Source organism: Sinohyriopsis cumingii, chromosome 19 (assembly GCF_028554795.1).
Source record: "Sinohyriopsis cumingii isolate HCF-2022 chromosome 19, ASM2855479v2, whole genome shotgun sequence".
NCBI classification, from domain to species: domain Eukaryota; kingdom Metazoa; phylum Mollusca; class Bivalvia; order Unionida; family Unionidae; genus Sinohyriopsis; species Sinohyriopsis cumingii.
In genome coordinates, this window is record NC_142979.1 from 34,514,847 (window position 1) to 34,532,829 (window position 17,983).

General features: G+C 34.7%; 1 protein-coding gene across 2 annotated transcripts in view; it reads right to left on the bottom strand.

Moving 5' to 3' along the window:
* Positions 1–17,983, bottom strand: part of LOC149775420 (low-density lipoprotein receptor-related protein 2-like) — a 233,125-nt gene that overhangs the window by 161,267 nt on the left and 53,875 nt on the right. For both annotated transcript variants that reach the window (XM_089942933.1, XM_089942934.1), the window contains exons 8-10: positions 11,808–11,886; positions 9,883–9,950; positions 8,931–9,042 (exon numbers count right to left, since the gene is read on the bottom strand). In XM_089942933.1, coding sequence (XP_089799059.1) covers positions 8,931–9,042; positions 9,883–9,950; positions 11,808–11,886 — 259 coding nt within the window. The remainder of the gene's footprint in view (positions 1–8,930; positions 9,043–9,882; positions 9,951–11,807; positions 11,887–17,983) is intronic.

The following is a 17,983-nucleotide window of genomic DNA, read 5'->3' on the forward strand; positions in this document are numbered from 1 at the left end:
AAGCGGGCCAACAGGATGGATGTACTCCTACGTGCCTTACGATGTATGAAAATCTAATTTCAGTCGACGTATCTGATCATATGTAATGTTACATCTCTATGGTCATAAACTAAGTAACAGAAAGAAGCGAAACAAGCAAGTTTTTTTTTATAACTTAACAAATAATGTAATTCTCTAAAATAAAATAATAAAATTGAAGAGGAAATTACAACATTAAATCCAAAAATATCCTTAAGATTTTACACTAGTCAAAAAGAATCGAGTGTTCCGAATGAATGTCACATCCTCGAATGCAATGGTCTGACGACAGTCCTGACGTATCAGACGTTCAAGAACTCCTTCGAATAAATTCACAATAATCTCAAAAAATATTTTAGACAACTGAGCACTTTATTGTTCCAATAAATAATTCAAACAATTGTTTCCTCTCAAATTATATATAAATATAACATTAAACACATATACAGAGTGATGTTAAACAAGAACATAGGAAATAACAATGAATTAATTGTCCCGCTCTACCGTGTTATATTCACCCACACAGCCCTAATAAGCAATTTTTTTCCTACTCGCTACGTGACATTTCACATTACCTCACGTCGCAAAAGAACCCACATGACTGGCCTTTCTACAGATCATCTGGAATCAACAAGCACCCACCAAAAGAAAAGACAGTGTACAGGTATACATAACAATAATCTGAACATTGGGTCTACTTTATTTATTGGTAGCATCATACACTCTAGAAAAGTTTGATGGAGCTACTAATTTTATAGGTTGCAACATGGATGAAAACATCATGGTAAAATCTAAACAGTACATAATATATCCAAACTTGAAATTGGACTTTACCAATGAAATATTTCCTTTGTTTATGACGGTCAGACAGGTCAAACGAAGCAATAAGAAGAACATGGACATTTTGAAGGTAATAATCATTTATTCATTCAGGCATTTGTAAAAGTTTTTCACGTCATATAGACGTCAATAGCTGAATAACATAGTACCTTCAACGTCATGTCTGGCTTTTCATTTACGTTAAGGGATTGTAAGGGTTTTCTTCTTATTAACGAATTACTGTGCCGTTTCATCACCATCGTATGTTTGTTTCGTGTAGTTTGGTGGTTATCATTATAGTATATACCATTGTCATCTCTCAACTTATGTTGTATGTTTTCTTGAGCCCATTATTTGTATCCGCCATTGCAGACAGTATTCTACTTTCATCACGCTCTTCATTTTCTTTCTGATGGCCTCTGTTTGCTCTATATTAATGTGTTATGTTCTCTTTTTGACAAGTGTTGCAATACGTAAAGATTGTTTGGAGGTTGGGTTGGTCATTTAGGTCATTTCTTACTCTACTCTACACATAGTAATCGTTTTGCAATATTTATAGGTTACTGCATTTATATGGGAAAATATGAACGAGTTTTTTGGATGGAATACTGCACGACCTTTATTAAATGCTTATTTTTTATTCTACCTAAGGCTTAATTATATAAACAAAATACACTACAATAAACAACGTAAATGAATGTATGCCGCATGCCAAACTAAATACACAAGCGCATATTCATCATTACACAAATCAACATTATTACTGCGCACATAACTCCGCCCTGATAAATTTGAACTTTGTCGCGCGCTCGACATAACCTTCAAAAAGAAAATGGCATGTCTGGTTAAAATTGAAATTTGGAGTCATATTGTGAATGAATGTGCATTGCAATAACTTTTCCATTTGATCTGGAATGAATAGATTTTGGTCTTTTTCTCGATTCTAGGAAATTTCGTGATTATTGACTGGATCTGTATGTGACAAATCCACATGAAATACATGAGATTGAAGAAACTATGGAGAAGCGTGTTGACATCTGCAAATGTATTTCTGTTTCTGTCATTGAATGTTTGAAATCATAATGTGGAAAAAATATGAAGTCTTTCAATTGCAGTTATCAAAAAGACGCTGTGGAATTTAATGCTTACTTCATTTTGAGTGCAGTAAGGAGGATGTAATTGCACTTATCATGGAAATTACAGTACAATTTCGAAATGTGTAATCCAGATTGAGAACCGATGACATGGTTCGTGTAATTCGGATTTGCAGAATTAAGAAAATACATTTTGAGGAAATTCAGGATGTAAAACTGCAAGTATATTTTATTTTGCCATTCTTATCACCAGCTAAAGAAGAGAGTATATGACTTGTCACTTGTATTTTATTTGTAAGGACCTTATCTTGCGTATGTTGTATACTGTAGCCAGCCTAAATCCGAAACATTGTATCAACGCGGAATGTGGCAACACAGCTGGTATGTGGCAGTCCACGAAACATCTGTTTTAGTTCATTCAGAAACAAATTTAACCAACCACAACGTAAAGAGCATCTTACGTGAGTGTACATGACGTGTGTACAAAATCAAAAGTGCTGGCGTATGCGTCAATTGTTTGTTTACAATAGAAAGTAGTTCCTTTATATGCACGTGAATGCTATATGTGTATTGTCGCGCGGGTTCAGTATCGGACAATATTGCACGATTCTGACAATGTAAAGTTAACGGGAAAAAATGAGCATATAATAATTGTTTTTATTTACCATATTAAATTTTAAAGTATTTTCACTACTCGTACGTACATTTATAATTACCCTTCTTTCCATATTGAAATCTTGTTTATATATCTTATAAAACTCATTGTAAGATAAAAGGAAGGTGAAAAAGACAAATGTGCAATAAATCCAAAGTTAGAACAATGTCTGGAACAATATCAGAAATGGTCACTTCGCAAAGAACAAAGTTCTACTTCTAGTTCAAATCGGAAGGCAACTTGGGAAACTTTCACAGGCCTTTGAACGAGCAAAAACCTGAACGTTTGAAAAAGGAAGATTTTTGTACAAATGCATTGCGTGAAAATACAAGACGAACGAAATGAAACGAGCTCATAAACAATAGAGTATATTATGTGATAGGTTGTGTAGTAGCTATGTTGAACATCTTAAAATACATAATAGCAAAGGAAGCTGACAAGAGCAATGCACAATCAAACAAAGCACACGTGAAACATCTTACAACAGCGAAAAGTAATTATTTACATGCCAATAGCAAAACTGTTATAATGGAAAGTTAAATCTGTTCTGAAGATGGCTTACGTTAACAGCTGATACATAACTTAATGTCTAGCAAAACAAAATGATCATTAACACATTTACAACGCTGCACCTAAATTAGTTCTCAAAAGTATGCTTAGTTTACCATTAATAATATAAGTTGAAGAAATAGCAAAGCCGATAATTACATTTTCACTATATCAGTTAACAGCTGGTTGTTAGAAAAACGGATTTTAGAAATAATATTTAACTGCGTACAAACAAATTTTAATTTAAATATTCTATGATAGTACACTTAAAGTGTGCTAACGTTTATGCTACAATCAACACAATTTGCCACGTGACATTTAGATCTGGGCTTACTATTGCATAATGAAACCTATTAAGTTTACAACTGGTTTACCAACATAAATGAGTAACAGAGAAGTATTTAAACTTATTCATTCCAACTTAACAATAATGATAGCCATTGGATTTGTACCAGATTAAATTGTTACACTATATATAGAGTAGCGTTTGTTGCTAGTGTATAAAACCAAAGAAACACGGGAACATCTTCGAGAAATTAACGAGACCAAACTTGATTTTTTAATTGACAACGAATACTAAAAAGGCGTGAAAAATCAACACAAAATCCTATGCATGGCCTTGAAATGGATAGAGGCAAGTATGAACATAGTTTCGGCTTCTGAAGGCATTGCAATCGCACGATTGCGTATGTTAGCTGATGGTATAGTTGTTCCAATAGCATTCATGTGATTTAGCTCAGCAGTCATTTGAATTCTATCAAAGGCTTTGAATACAAAATAATTTGCAACAAAGTTTTGAAACAGGATAATATATATAGTAACATCAAAAATTTATAAAAATCAACAGCACAGATGAAATTATAGCAAAACCAACATCATGGTGAGGATGATGTGTGTGTGTGTGTGTGTGTGTGTGTGTGTGTGTGTGTGTTGGATTGTTAGTCATATCGCTACGATGTCTGCAGTGTGAGAGTTAATAGATCTTCCGGTAACCCAGTTATCTCCCTCTCGTATTAGGTATTTTTACTACATCCAGTAGGAAATTTAGCCGCCAGACAAGAAGATAACTGCTATCGTCACTTATGAATTCGTCTTTGCACAGTATTCTGTATTTTATTATGTTAACCATAACGCAGTGTTGAGTTATATAAATTGTCCATCCGTAATACAAACACGATACACATGATTAAAACAATATAGCATATATAAAACATACAATACATTAGATTTATCCTTGGCCATGATCACTATAATGTATCGACCATGATACAGAAATCAACCGCATGACCCATTGTCTGAGGAGGGAAGTGCCAGTCATAAAGAAATAAACTGGGGTGTAAAATAAAGGGACCACTTCCAGGGACATTGTGAGCATGACTGTAAAATAACAAAATACAGATAGCAAAAAGCAACCCTTGAACAAGAATAATAAATACTTTTTTTTTCCTAATTCTTTTTTATTTGTTACAGAAAATTAAACACCGACACTATGGGCAATAAAAAACTCAAAAGCCTTTAAAATTCTTGGATGACAGGTGGGGGATGGGGGGGGGGGCACTTCAAATGCCGACAGCTTAGCATAGCTAAAGGACGTAGAAGTGTCCTAAACGAAAGAGTATGCAGTTCACCGTTTGTAAAAAGAATTTCATAAACGGTCTAGCTTTTGTAGAACGTGATCAGTGGATTATAGATCGGTATGTCTAAAATACGCAATAAAAAAATGGAAAGCAATGGAAATAAAATAATCAATGGAAATTATTTTTGTTTGATTCTATATTTTTAGTTGAAACAATCTGAAGTTTTTAATCATTAGAAGCATACATATCTGTTTGAATTGCACAAAATATACTTAATTTTCAAGACTGACGATAGTAATTGAATGACACGTGCCCTTTTGAGAAAGCATGCAATCGTCGTATGCAAATGGAAACAATCACATTAACTAATGTTCATTGCGGAAGTTTTGATAGTATACAGCTTTAGGGCAACAAAAACAATGTACGCAGTGGAAATTATTTATTTTTAAGTGATTGTTTTATTGTTAGGGAAGTTTAACAGAAGGATTTCATCATCAGATGCATATTCTAAGTGTTATGCTTCATACAGAACATAGTGAAGAATAAAGAGTCATAATTGATTCATTATAATAAAATGATATTATAATAAAATGATACTTTCAACATTCAGTTTAAACGTAATTTGTTTTTTGTTTTTATATGTTTGTGTTATTATTGCTGTTGGTTTGCCAAGCAATAGTGTGTTCACTATTTTACGATTCCCAAATTATTCTTTTCTAACAAAAATTAAAATTTAATTAAAAGTATCTGCACGGGTTATACAAATACACTTCGGTATATGATTGTATCCATTAAGCCTAAAACTATCCGTTAACTACTTTATCGCGCATTTATTTAAGGCGTTTAATGAAAAGTTTGCCCATGGTGAGAAATATAATTTCATTCACTGGGTTCTGTTTTGCAATTAGTGAATGTCGACCGGCTGCAATATCTACGTAAAATGAGGCGAGATCTGTTTTAATTCGCGATGGCTATGAAAAACTCGTAAACTCGTAAAGTACATGAGAAAGTAAAGAAAGTTTGCAAGTGGCGACAACGAAGAAATTGTGATGCTAAAGCGACCAAATCTGGAACGATTTGTAGTTTTTAAATCCAAACGAATCTCAATTTAATTTTTTGGACCAAAACAATAAAACAGCAAAAGTCTATTGAAGGGATTAACGCTCTACTGAACGGAAAGATTATCCAGGAACTCAAGTTCAGATACATCCTTTCCTTTAATTCATGATTGTTGAAATTATCTCAGATATTCTTCCGAGACTGCACAATTTTCAAGTTAGCCGCTATTGTGGATGTAATGTCGGTCAGATGTGCTCCATTTTCATCTATGACAAAATAGACAATATTAGAAATCTTTTGGTGAAGACCCTATGTCGTAATTATCAACCTTTCGGATGGATTAGTGAGATAAAGATATTTCTAACAATAATTGTGGCAGATATATTTAATGCACGACTGGCATTTTCATTTTGGACCAACTAGCTATCGTAAGAAGGATATTTTTGGTAATCTCATTTAGATATAGCCACACATTTAGATATAGCCACACATTTAGATATAGCCACATATTTAGATATAGCCACACATTTAGATATAGCCACATATTTAGAGCAAAACACACTTTCAGGATAACCATGGCCGTCGTATAGAAAGTTAGTAATTTCCATTTATGTCAGACCGTAATGACCCGTCTAATGAAAACCCTATTTCAAAATGACTGTCTATTTAAGATCATCAGCAAAAATAATATTGCCCAGATATCCAGGCATTATATGAGCAGTGATTTAATTTATGATCAACAAGTCATTTTAAGACGGTTTTTTAGTAAAGAAATCCAGTGCTGGTATGGACATTCGTTCAGGAAAGGTAGAGACAATGTTTTCAAGCTAGAGTTTCCAATTCAACTTAAGACATTGACTTGACGGTAAGGTTTTGTGCTCACGTTGTCAAGTTATAATCGCTTATCCTAAGATGCAGACAATTCTATTTTGTTCATTGTGATGCTAGATATCTGGTGGTTATTTTACCTGAATAAAAATGCATTACCTGGTGCTTTTGTGACTGAATAAGCAATATTTGCACGTGCTCAATTGTATGTTCTTTTTAATGAGAATCATTTTTTGCATTGATATTCAAATTTTGTCTCATATGGAATGCACCATTTCTCAGATATCAAGGTTGCGTGTATTTACAATGATGCACAAACTCGCCATCATTCAAATATTTGGCCAACTGCTCTTACTGTCACTTAAGCGACAAGTTGTTTACAAACATGACAGTGTTTAAATTGTTACTTCTTTACCCATCCTTCGTTTGTCTATCTAATAAGAAATCTTTACCAAATAAAAATAAATGTTTCTTCATTGTTGAGAATTTTATATTACCTCATCGTCTGGATAAATTTTACAAGTTTTTTGATGAATAGACGAATGCATAATCTGACAATTTATAAACGAATAGAGCGATATAGTTTCGGTACCTATAATTCAAATGACAGTGTCTATGGTCGTGACCTTAGTACTTGCCTTATCCATGATCACGGTTGCTAACTCAGCCTTTACGTATTATTTCTCAAATACAGCATGTGTCTATTTAGGTAACACTTTCTCATCTTCATCTTTGAATACCACAGGATTTGTATTTTTCAAATTGATTTAACTCCTCAACCTAGACAGTCATTTATAAGACAACCGTATTCACCCACTTCACCCTATTCTCGTAGCCTGTACTGTTATTTATGAATTGTATTCACATAAATGGAGAAACCTGACTGCGTATTCTTAGCTGCTTTTAACGTCCATGATGTACTTATTTGACATGTATAATCATCAAAACCTATAGTGGTTAGCACGTGCACCTGTATTCATTTACATTTTTCTGAAATGTATATCTAAGTTATTTTCATAATGACTCTTGTTTACGCTTGTCTTACTCGTTCTGTATTAGTTTCCTCTAACTCGAATTTCGATTAGGTATATCCAGGGCCGGCGCCAGACCCGGCCAGACTATCTGGCGCCCTAGGCAAATTTAGATTATGGCGCCCCCCCCCCCCGAAAATATCAATTTCCAAATTTATAAACAGTAAAAAAAAAAGTTAAAAATGCGCCCCCTGAAATCAGCGCCCTAAGCGGCTGCCTAGTTTGCCTATATGGTAGCGCCGGCCCTGGGTATATCTAGTATACAGATCTTCATATCCGATGTATTTAATTAACAAAGTTTTAATATATGATTATGCTATAACTCTTGAAATGTTTATAAACAAGTACCTTTCCGTGTTTTGCTATAAAGTTTAGAATAATGCCCATCTCAGTGAGTCGTGTATCTGACCATGTGGTTTAGCACTTAGGAAAAACCTACTACACCACCCAAGGCGGAGGTTAAATTTCCTGTTCGCAGAACTTTTCCTGCACAATAGTAATTTGTTTTCAGTTCAGACGTTTTGTTTCCTAGTTTCACGCAACTGTTTACAAATCATAAACTAAACCGCCACATTCAAGGTGCCTTTTGGGCTGGGCAACTTCATTTGTACACACACTGTGACGGTGATTCATTTGGACAATTTTGTGTGTGTTTATCGTTATGTCACAAAGATTCCGGTTCACGTATTTTGAGAAGAAGAAAAAACAGCTACTTTTTTACGCTTTTTCTGTTTAACTGGGTTGCTTCAATGCATTTGCGTATAAATATTATTATTATTATGTCATTTTTTTGCTTTAAATATGTTTCGTGAGGGGTTGGGGATCTGCTATGTAGATGGGTTATTGATAGTTCTGGCATTTGAATTAATAACTCATTAATATTTATTTTATTTGTCTTCTGTCGTCTAAATTAGCACGTGCATTTTGATAAAAAGCTATAAACCGAAATGTATACGGTTATCTAAACAATTACTCAGCAAGTATAAAAAAGATAATTGCGAGCGAAAGTCAACAGTCAATAATTGCTGGTATTATATGTCGCAAGACTGATAGACATACACATTGCAGTCCATAGATATTATAGCACTAAAACCACATTAATATTCAGAATGTGTTAGGAGAGAAACAAGGATAGACGGATCGATACATAAAACAATACATAGATAGCATCAAGACGCAAGTAACTTGAACTTGGCTTGAAACGTTTTGAGATGCTCCTCCATTAATTTATACACTGAATTTGTGCATTCTTGCCGATTGTACTTCTTTGCGCATGCTCTAAGTTATAATAGGGACCTACCTTAAACATATCCATATCAAAATAATCTTGTTCGGTCGTGGAAAACCATTTAATTCCTTTCCCATCTAGGTCACTGGAAGCTACGAAACCAGATTTTGTCAGCCAATAGAGCCTAATAAAATACAAAGGATCTTACTGGATATTTTGTCTTTTCAGAAAAAAGGTAGACGACTGCCTTGCAGTTAAGCTGCTAGCAAAACTAATCCTACTACGAAACAAAAGCCACCCAATTAATGTGATGTTTTGGTCTTGAAAGTAATGCAGCCAATTCTTATGATTAAGGTCTAATTTGCATGCAGACAAGTCAGCATTTAGAGCAGAAAATCTGATTTAGAAAAAAATAACCACACAGGTTCCAAACTATATCAGAGAATCATCTGTGAATTAAGTTGATCAACATATATTTAAAGTTTGAATTAAAAATCAAAATTAAAAATTGAATCAGATCTACGTAAGTGTACATACACATATATTACTTTCCTGTCGCCTAGCAACTCTAGTTACTGGGAAAATACACCCAGTCTAAAGGTAAGTCCACATTAAAAGCATGTTGATTATAAAATGTGCCAAGCATTATTAGCAGAGATTTGTTTTCAAATGTTTTGGGGTATTAATGCAGGTTTCAAGATGCAACTTTTAGTAATGGTCTGAAGTCTTAAGATATGTATATTATGTATTCTTTACAGCATAATTACGCTTTCTCAATATATGCTCAATATACATCTATACTCTTAATTTAAAATCTATTACGGACTAAATGGAATTAAAATGTCCATGTAAGAATGAAGACAAATCAACATATGGATGAAAAGTATTTCAGCGAGCCACAGACACACGCACACATAAAAAATAAACTTCATATGTTTATATAAATTTACGTTTATGGTACATCAGAGAAATAAGTGATTTTGTCATCCATAATTAGAAACTTGAGCAAGAACATTTTTATCACCTCTCAGTTTCCGGATCGACTAGCAGAGTTGTTGGGGTCTCCTCTCTACTTTTTGCAACGCCTGGATACTAAAACAAATATTCAAATTATATTCATAACATAGAGCTTACATCTTATAAAGATAACATGGTACATTGAGAGAAAAAAATATTCTTCACGTTGTTTTGAACCACGACTGGATTTCCATATCTATTTTATTTAAATCTGTATCTACATAGCTACTATTCAGCACCTTGTCACCAATTAATGTACGCGTAATTCTTCCTCTCCTTCGTATATACCGCAAATATATCAAGACTTATTCGTAAGAGTTGACGATTATTCGTAATAGTAGACTACTAGTCGTAAGAGCGGACGAGTACGACTAAGAGTGGACGATTAGTCAAAAGAGTGGACGATTAGTCGTAAGATGATGGACGCTTAGTCGTAAGAGCGGAGGAACGCTAAATGTACATTCTCTTAACTTGGTAAATCATGTGTTTAACCATTTTACTAAGTTTTCAAACAGTTTCTTAGTGATTTGGCTTTTTCTTGCAACTTATGTGTGTAATGACAGCGTACTTTATATCAATTAGCTTTATAGTGTGTGTAAATATACTGATGTTTATAACTACGCTTGTTCATCATGGTTACAGTTCAAAATCGAAGCGCTGTATAACTAATTGTTATAAAACATACAGCATAGTCCCAATGCGATCTCCCGTATTTCGTCCGAGATGAGTAACTGAGGCAGAATGTGGTTAGCATGCCGAGATCGCGACCGACAGGGTCCAGGTTGGAATCAAACGTCAAGTCAGTCCAGGTCGGCTAACGCGGTGTGTTTTCCTGGCACGTTTGTTTATCCCAATTGCCTCAGCACTAAATAACCTGACTGTGCTGATGTAAAATAGAAGCATATATTATACTTGCTCAGTTTATGAATGACGTGTTAAAAAAGCGTGTGTATGTATGTGAGCGCTTTTTGCAGAGTAAAACACCAGTGGAAGATATCATTATCTTGCATCACGTTACTGCTGACTTGCCTCATTTTACCTTCCACTGCGAGCACATTGCACATAATCCTGTAAAAACTGCCCGACGTCTATCATAATATGGTCACTGTTTCACATCATCATTTATTGCAGAACGTGTATTTACTAAAATGACCATATGCTGAGCCTAGTGTCCGGCACGCAAGACGTTTCGCATTGATTAATCGATTTCGAATAAAAACATTGGGCTTTGTTTATTTTAATTTCTTTTTTTTATAAAATTATATGATCATCACATAATTATTATTTTTTATAAAGGTAAAGTTGGAATCGAGGACTATATTATTTTATTTTTGTCTGTCTCGATTATTGTTATGGTCATGCGTAAACTTTATTTTACCTCTTCAAATTTGGGTCATTGCAAGAGTAATCTGCACCACTCAGTTCAGGCAATTGTACATAAGCGATCTTGAAAAATTTTCTTTGAAAGCTTATATGTTTTTAATAGTCCCTTGAACGTTTTTGGTTTTAGTCTCAATTTTTCAGTGCACCTCTTCGCGCCCCTTCTTGAGGAAAGGGAACATTCAGTAGATGTTTTGATGTTTGAAAGTTACACCATTACTCACAATACACCAAATTGACTTTAGAGTTAATTTTTCTTTACGAATGTGAGGAAAATGATCATTCATCTTGAATCGGTTTCGGATAAGAAAATTCCATCCTCGGAAAAGAATTGTATATGACACAAAATTCGGACTATTGTGTAGAGAAAATGCACTATTTACACGGATGTTATTACTCTTCGAAGTGGAAGAATTTTATAAATTCATAATTACACCTAATGGGCCAAGTCAAAAGCATGGGAATCATTAGCTTAAATGATTGATGAAGTTCTTTCAAACATATTGATATTTCTGACAAGAAAACTATAGAAAGCGTATATCATTAATATACTATTTTCTTCCTATTTCGTCCATTTAGTAGGGCCCTCTCAATTTTAGGTTCAACGCCAATATCCGACCAGAATAGATATCTGAAACAGAATGAAATATTTCTTGTACAAGATTTCTAAGCAATTATATGATCTGCCATATATATATATATATATATATATATATATATATATATATATATATATATATATATATATATATATATATATATATATATATATATATATATATATTTTGTTACGAGTCTATGATCTTACATTAACTAGCAAAAAAGATTGAAAGACAACAACTTTGTAAAATTTAACAAATAATTTATGTCGATAGAACGCAAAGTGACAACAAGAAAAAAATAATCAAAAAAATTAGAGACACAAGTCCTAGTAATTTAAAGTGCTGAATTAAACTCAGATCACGTCCCCAAACAATCCAAAACTGAAGACGATAACATGTCTTTTACAAGAGCTGTAGTTACATGTCGTGTCAACAGGATTTTACTGAATCACATAAATATAATTCCAGGTTTGAATTCAGTATAAATTCCAATGAATGTCTTTATCCAGGAACTTTATTAGAGAACTTTTGTATTTCCAGAGAAAATATTCACTTCAATTCAATAATTTGAAGAAAATATAATTCAGCCCAACTGGTCAAAAAATAATACAACTTGAAAGTGCTTGATGTTAACAAACGCGTGAACAAGTCCTCACAATCACGAGATTATATAGTTCTCTACATGACCTCATGTGACAATTAGCATTTTATAAAAACTCACATTACCTAATGGAAAATAACCAGCTAAAATGATCATGATGTTTACAACACAATTACCTGGATTATGTATAATTCACTTAAACACTCCAAATCTTGGACCCAAATTAACATATTTACCTCTTATATTAATAATGATCCTGATATTAAGCCCATACAAGGAGAGAATAATTTAACTATGTGCTAGTTGTTACAATAAATAAAATAAACAAAATCAATCAGGTAAAGCAGAAATTAACTAAATTTTGGACAAGGTCAAGTCCAGCATTCAATGTTACATTACAATATAATGTAATAAAAAGACTTAAACTAGCAAACAAAAAATTGAATTTACTATTCATAACAATATATATATATATATATATATATATATATATATATATATATATATATATATATATATATATATATATATATATATATATATATATATAGATATATGCTCTACCTACTTTCAAAAGATCAAAAAGCACTGTAACATATTAAATCTGATTACTACAAACATCAGTTATATTGAATAGTTTATACTGAACATGTTAAATGAATTTCATATTCAATTACAATAATAATTTGCAGCAGACGACGAAAATGCATAAACGCCTGTACAAATTTACATTTTGGCAGTCATGGATAATTTTATGCAAGGTGTTTTACTATTTCACCACAATATCAATACAATAATCTTTTCAAATGATAATCTACGACCAGTCAGATCCATAATACCATGCTGAAAATTACCCACAATGACTTGTAAAGATGAACCTTTTACAACTGCGATTTCATCTGCGTAGGCTGGGGCTATTAAAATTCATATATCTCAATGGAACTAACATTGATTTTTCTACTCGAAGTTACTAAGATCTTGTATTGTCCAGGTTTTTGGTTATTATTTTTTTTTTTGGTGAAGCTCCTTTTTCATACAACCTAGACAGATCAGCAGGGCCTGCAGTCTAAATAACAATGGAATCTAACATTTACTTGTATAGTGCACACGATGTTTTGTACTACATACAGTACCTGTTAGGGCCATGAATATGCTCTGTTTTGTACGCCTGTGGTAAATTTTCATCGAGGGCATTCATAGTAAAATCTGTTGATATGTACTTGGTTATATATAAATCTTAAAATCGTTTATTTCTTTAAGATACGTGCGCTTATTTATTCATTTTCCTCTGGTTACGCCCAAAGCAATTACGCACGCATTCACGTAGGAATTTGGCCAAAGTCGAGACAGAAATAGGTTAAATTTGTTATATCATTATAGTAATAGACTTTTGCTACAGTGCACTTTACAAGTGTATAATTACCACAGTGGTGATAGAGATGCATGATGTACTGAAATTTTGTTCGTTTCCTGTCAATTTGATTGTGCCAAAATCCATTCAAAATACGTAAATACCATACATGCTCGCTTGTAAGACGAGTTCATTTGCAAACTGCAGACTTAAATCTGCCGTCGCCAGCGCATCATGCTACGGCAGAACAAGATCTTTGTATTTTACAGTTAGACTCGACTTGAAGGACCGGTAGAGGAGTTATTTATGTAGGAACAAGTAATGGTCATTACGTAAAAACGAGCCATGTCATTAATTGTCAGTACAATAATACCTTAGTAATTCGGGGGGGGGGGGGGGGCACGTCATCTCATGTAATTTTTACCGGTTAAAAGCCAAAGACTACTGTTGTCCAATGTGCTACGAAAATGGTATGTTCGTGAGTGAATTTTGCAATTACGATATAGTTATTGGGATAACAAAGTTCTGCAAATGTGAGCCTGTACGACTGTTCGTATTCGCCAAAAGGCAGACTACGATACTATATATCTTATAAGAGAGAGAGAGAGAGAGAGAGAGAGAGAGAGAGAGAGAGAGAGAGAAGAGAAAGAGAAATATTCACCAGACCTGGATTCCTATAGAAGTGTGCTTGACAACAGAAGGTAGAACTTATATTTTAATACAAAAAATACTGTCATACAGGTTAGAGAATTTTTAACTCGTACTTTACGGACATTCGAACCCAGGTCCGCGGGAAAATGGCACCCATCACCTTGTCCGCACACACGAACCCATATTCCCTCACGACTAAGATCACATCACCAAAGTGATGTTACTCAATCAGTGATATATGCACTCGTGTGTAGCAGATTCACTCGTGTGTAGCAGATTCACTCGTGTGTAGCAGATTCACTCGTGTATAGCAGATTCACTCGCATGACGAGCATGCAATTACTTCTCATGTATCTACACAGTCATTAGGGATTCCTATGAAAGATATTATGGTATATAGAAATAATTATAGGAACTATAAATATACACCAGACAGAACGGAATGTGCTATCCCTGGACTCCTGTATGATAGTATTATTTGTATTAAAACATACATACATACATACATACATACATACATACATACATACATACATACATACATACATACTAGCATTTATTGTGAATTACATACAATACAGCAGATCAGCCGTAATTGTCTCGTTCATTTCGAGAGAACGAGATACGGATAGTCTATAAGATAAACCAGGTTTAGACAAAAGAGCAGGGCTGGCATTCCCAAACGATGAAAGTTGTATGCGCTGACGCGGAAGCTATTGTGAAAATAAAATCCAAATCGATTCAACAGGATTTTGCTTTACGTATTGAAAGCACGCTGCCCATAAAATTATCAGCACTTATAAATACTGTTCAGAACATGCTGTTTTGTGTGTGTGTGTGTGTGTGTGTGTGTGTGTGTGTGTGTGTGTGCGATTTTGATTTTTAACGTAGCTTTAACAATTTTTCAGTCATATCGCTACGATGTCTGCAGTGTGACAGTGTATAGTGATGTTTAGCACTGGGGCATCATGCCGCACACATGTAGCACGCTGTCCTCTCCCAGTCATTATCGTGACACCAGGCCAACCAGTCCAAACACTAACCTCTTAATGCTGAGCGCCAAGTGAGGCAGCTGTTATTACCATTTTTCTAAGGCTTTAGTATGACTCGGCCGGGGATCGAACCCACGAACCCCGCATCCCAGGCGGACGCTCTAACCATTAGTCCACCGGAGCGGTGCTGTTGTAAGCATGTTGCGAATAATATTATATGGCATATTGCCCCGGTGAGATACAAGTTTAATAGTAGTGAATAGGGATACCGTAGGGACTATAGGGCATACCATTAAAAACACCCTTGGGTCAATATAGGGACAATGTAAATTTAACATGGGAAAAATGGCTGGGTCAATATAGGGACAAGGGGAATTGAACATGGGAAAAATGGCTGGGTCAGTATGGGGACAAGGGGAATTGAACATGGGAATAGAGTGTGGGTCTGTCTAGGGACAAAGGAAATTGAACATGGGATTTTTTTAAAAAAATAAAATAAATTGGGCTAGGCAATTGAAAGTCTATCTCTTTTCGAGAGATTGGAGTGGCCCTGAGAAGGGCCTTTGCTTGTCTTCTTCTTCTTCTAATTTCTTCTATTTCTCCACCAGCTTCTTATTTTATCTGCTATACTTTTCTCTTCTTTTCTTTCTTTTCTTCCTTCTTTTTCTTCTTTTTCTCTTCTTTCTGCTTCTCCTCCTCTTCTTTCTTCCTCTTCTCATTTTCTTCTTCTTTTTCATTTTTTTCGTTCCATGCTCTCATCCTTATCCTTTCCTCATCATCCTCCTTCTCCTCCTTTATTTCTTTCAACAGATCACTGATGATTTCCTTTAGTTTTCGTAAGTTGTTAATCTCCATCTTCACTCGATGGGGACTATAAGAATAGTGATCCTCGTTTAGCCTAACTAACACTTGCTCCATCATGCCCAAATTGTCCAGGACGTCTTGCAATTTTTTCATTTTATCGGGATAAGTGGCTTCAGAATCCCAATCTTCTGTCTCTGGGATTCTGAAATTTCCTCTCTCCTTTTCCTCCTCTTCTTTTTTTTCTTCTTTCCTCCTCTTTCATCCTTCCCTCTTCAACGATGGCCTCCGCGACCAGTTCATTTACTATGCGCCTGGCATATTCCAGGTGCATCTGGAGTTCTACAAGTTTTGCTAGTCTGGTGTTCATTCTGGTGTTGATCAATCAACAAGGGTAGCAAGACTGCCAAGCGATTTTCAATTTTACTAAAAGCGCGGACGTGAAGGAAAACATCCCCCTAAAACAAAATTTATATTACCTAGATTATGACCAAACAACGCGCGGACCTAAAAGAAACACTTACTCACTTTTTTTACACTGCCCATCACTATTCTAAAAAATTTCATTAAACAAATAATATACTATTCACATACGCAAAGCAATCAAATCAAACCCCAAATCTACTCTCCACGCACGTCAAACAGCAACAACAAAAAAAATACGATCATTATCTACTATCCACACAAACACATACAATCACACCAGAAAAGAGTTAGTGTTTATATTCACACTACTCTACATACACACATTGGCAAATCGATTGTTTTTTCTTTTCTAGAGTATTGGGTAGCCCTGAAAAGGGCTGTTTTTTTGCTTGTGTGAAGCTGAAGCTAGGGCGATCTTTTAGTTTCTAAGAATGCGACGTCCTCTGATGATAGACTTTCTGACGATAGGTCTGCTCCTTCGGAAAGAGAAGAAGAACTCTTTGGTGTCGATACGACAATCGACAAAGCCTCTGTCAGGTTCAGGTTCCTGCTGCTGCTGTTGTTGCTGTTGCTGCTCTCTCTGCTGTTTCTGAAGTCTGTACTTCTCTGTCCATTCTTCTTTCTCCCTGTTCACTTCTTCTCTGAAGAGCTCTTCTATCAGGTCTTCAGTGACTTTTAACATTCTCACATTCTCTATCTCTTCTGGCTTCGGTATCAGACTGTGTCTGACCCAATGCAAATTCACGTAGGCTTCGTTTAGCTTAGCTAGTTTGGAGCACATTTACGTAGGAGGATGAGTCGACAATGGATGGTTAGACTGGAGGCTGCCCCGGCTTTAAAGTCAAAGCGCGGACGTGAAGGAAAACATCCCTCCACGGTTTTCGAGCTGCAATGTTCAATGAGTGTCATGAGAGGGATAGTAAGAAGTCAAAGAGCATGAATCAAGATTCCTATAGCCAAACAAAAGACAAAGGCATTTTTTTCTTCAAAACACAACATTTTTTAATTCAAAATCACTTAACACTAACAAACAACTCTAACATTTTTAACAATAATCCAACAATATAACATCAAACATTTTTTTCAAATCACAAACATTTTTTTCAATTAACACTCTACTTTAAACAGGGTTGACAACGTTGTGAATGAAATTGTGATTTCCACTGTTGGAAGTCATTAGGCCATTGATGGACACTACGTTTCCTAGCTTGAGACAAAAGATAAGCATAATGGTCACAGAACCATTGATCTACTTTCACATCGTTTCTTGAAGAAGAACGAGGATCAAAATGAGTCACTAAATG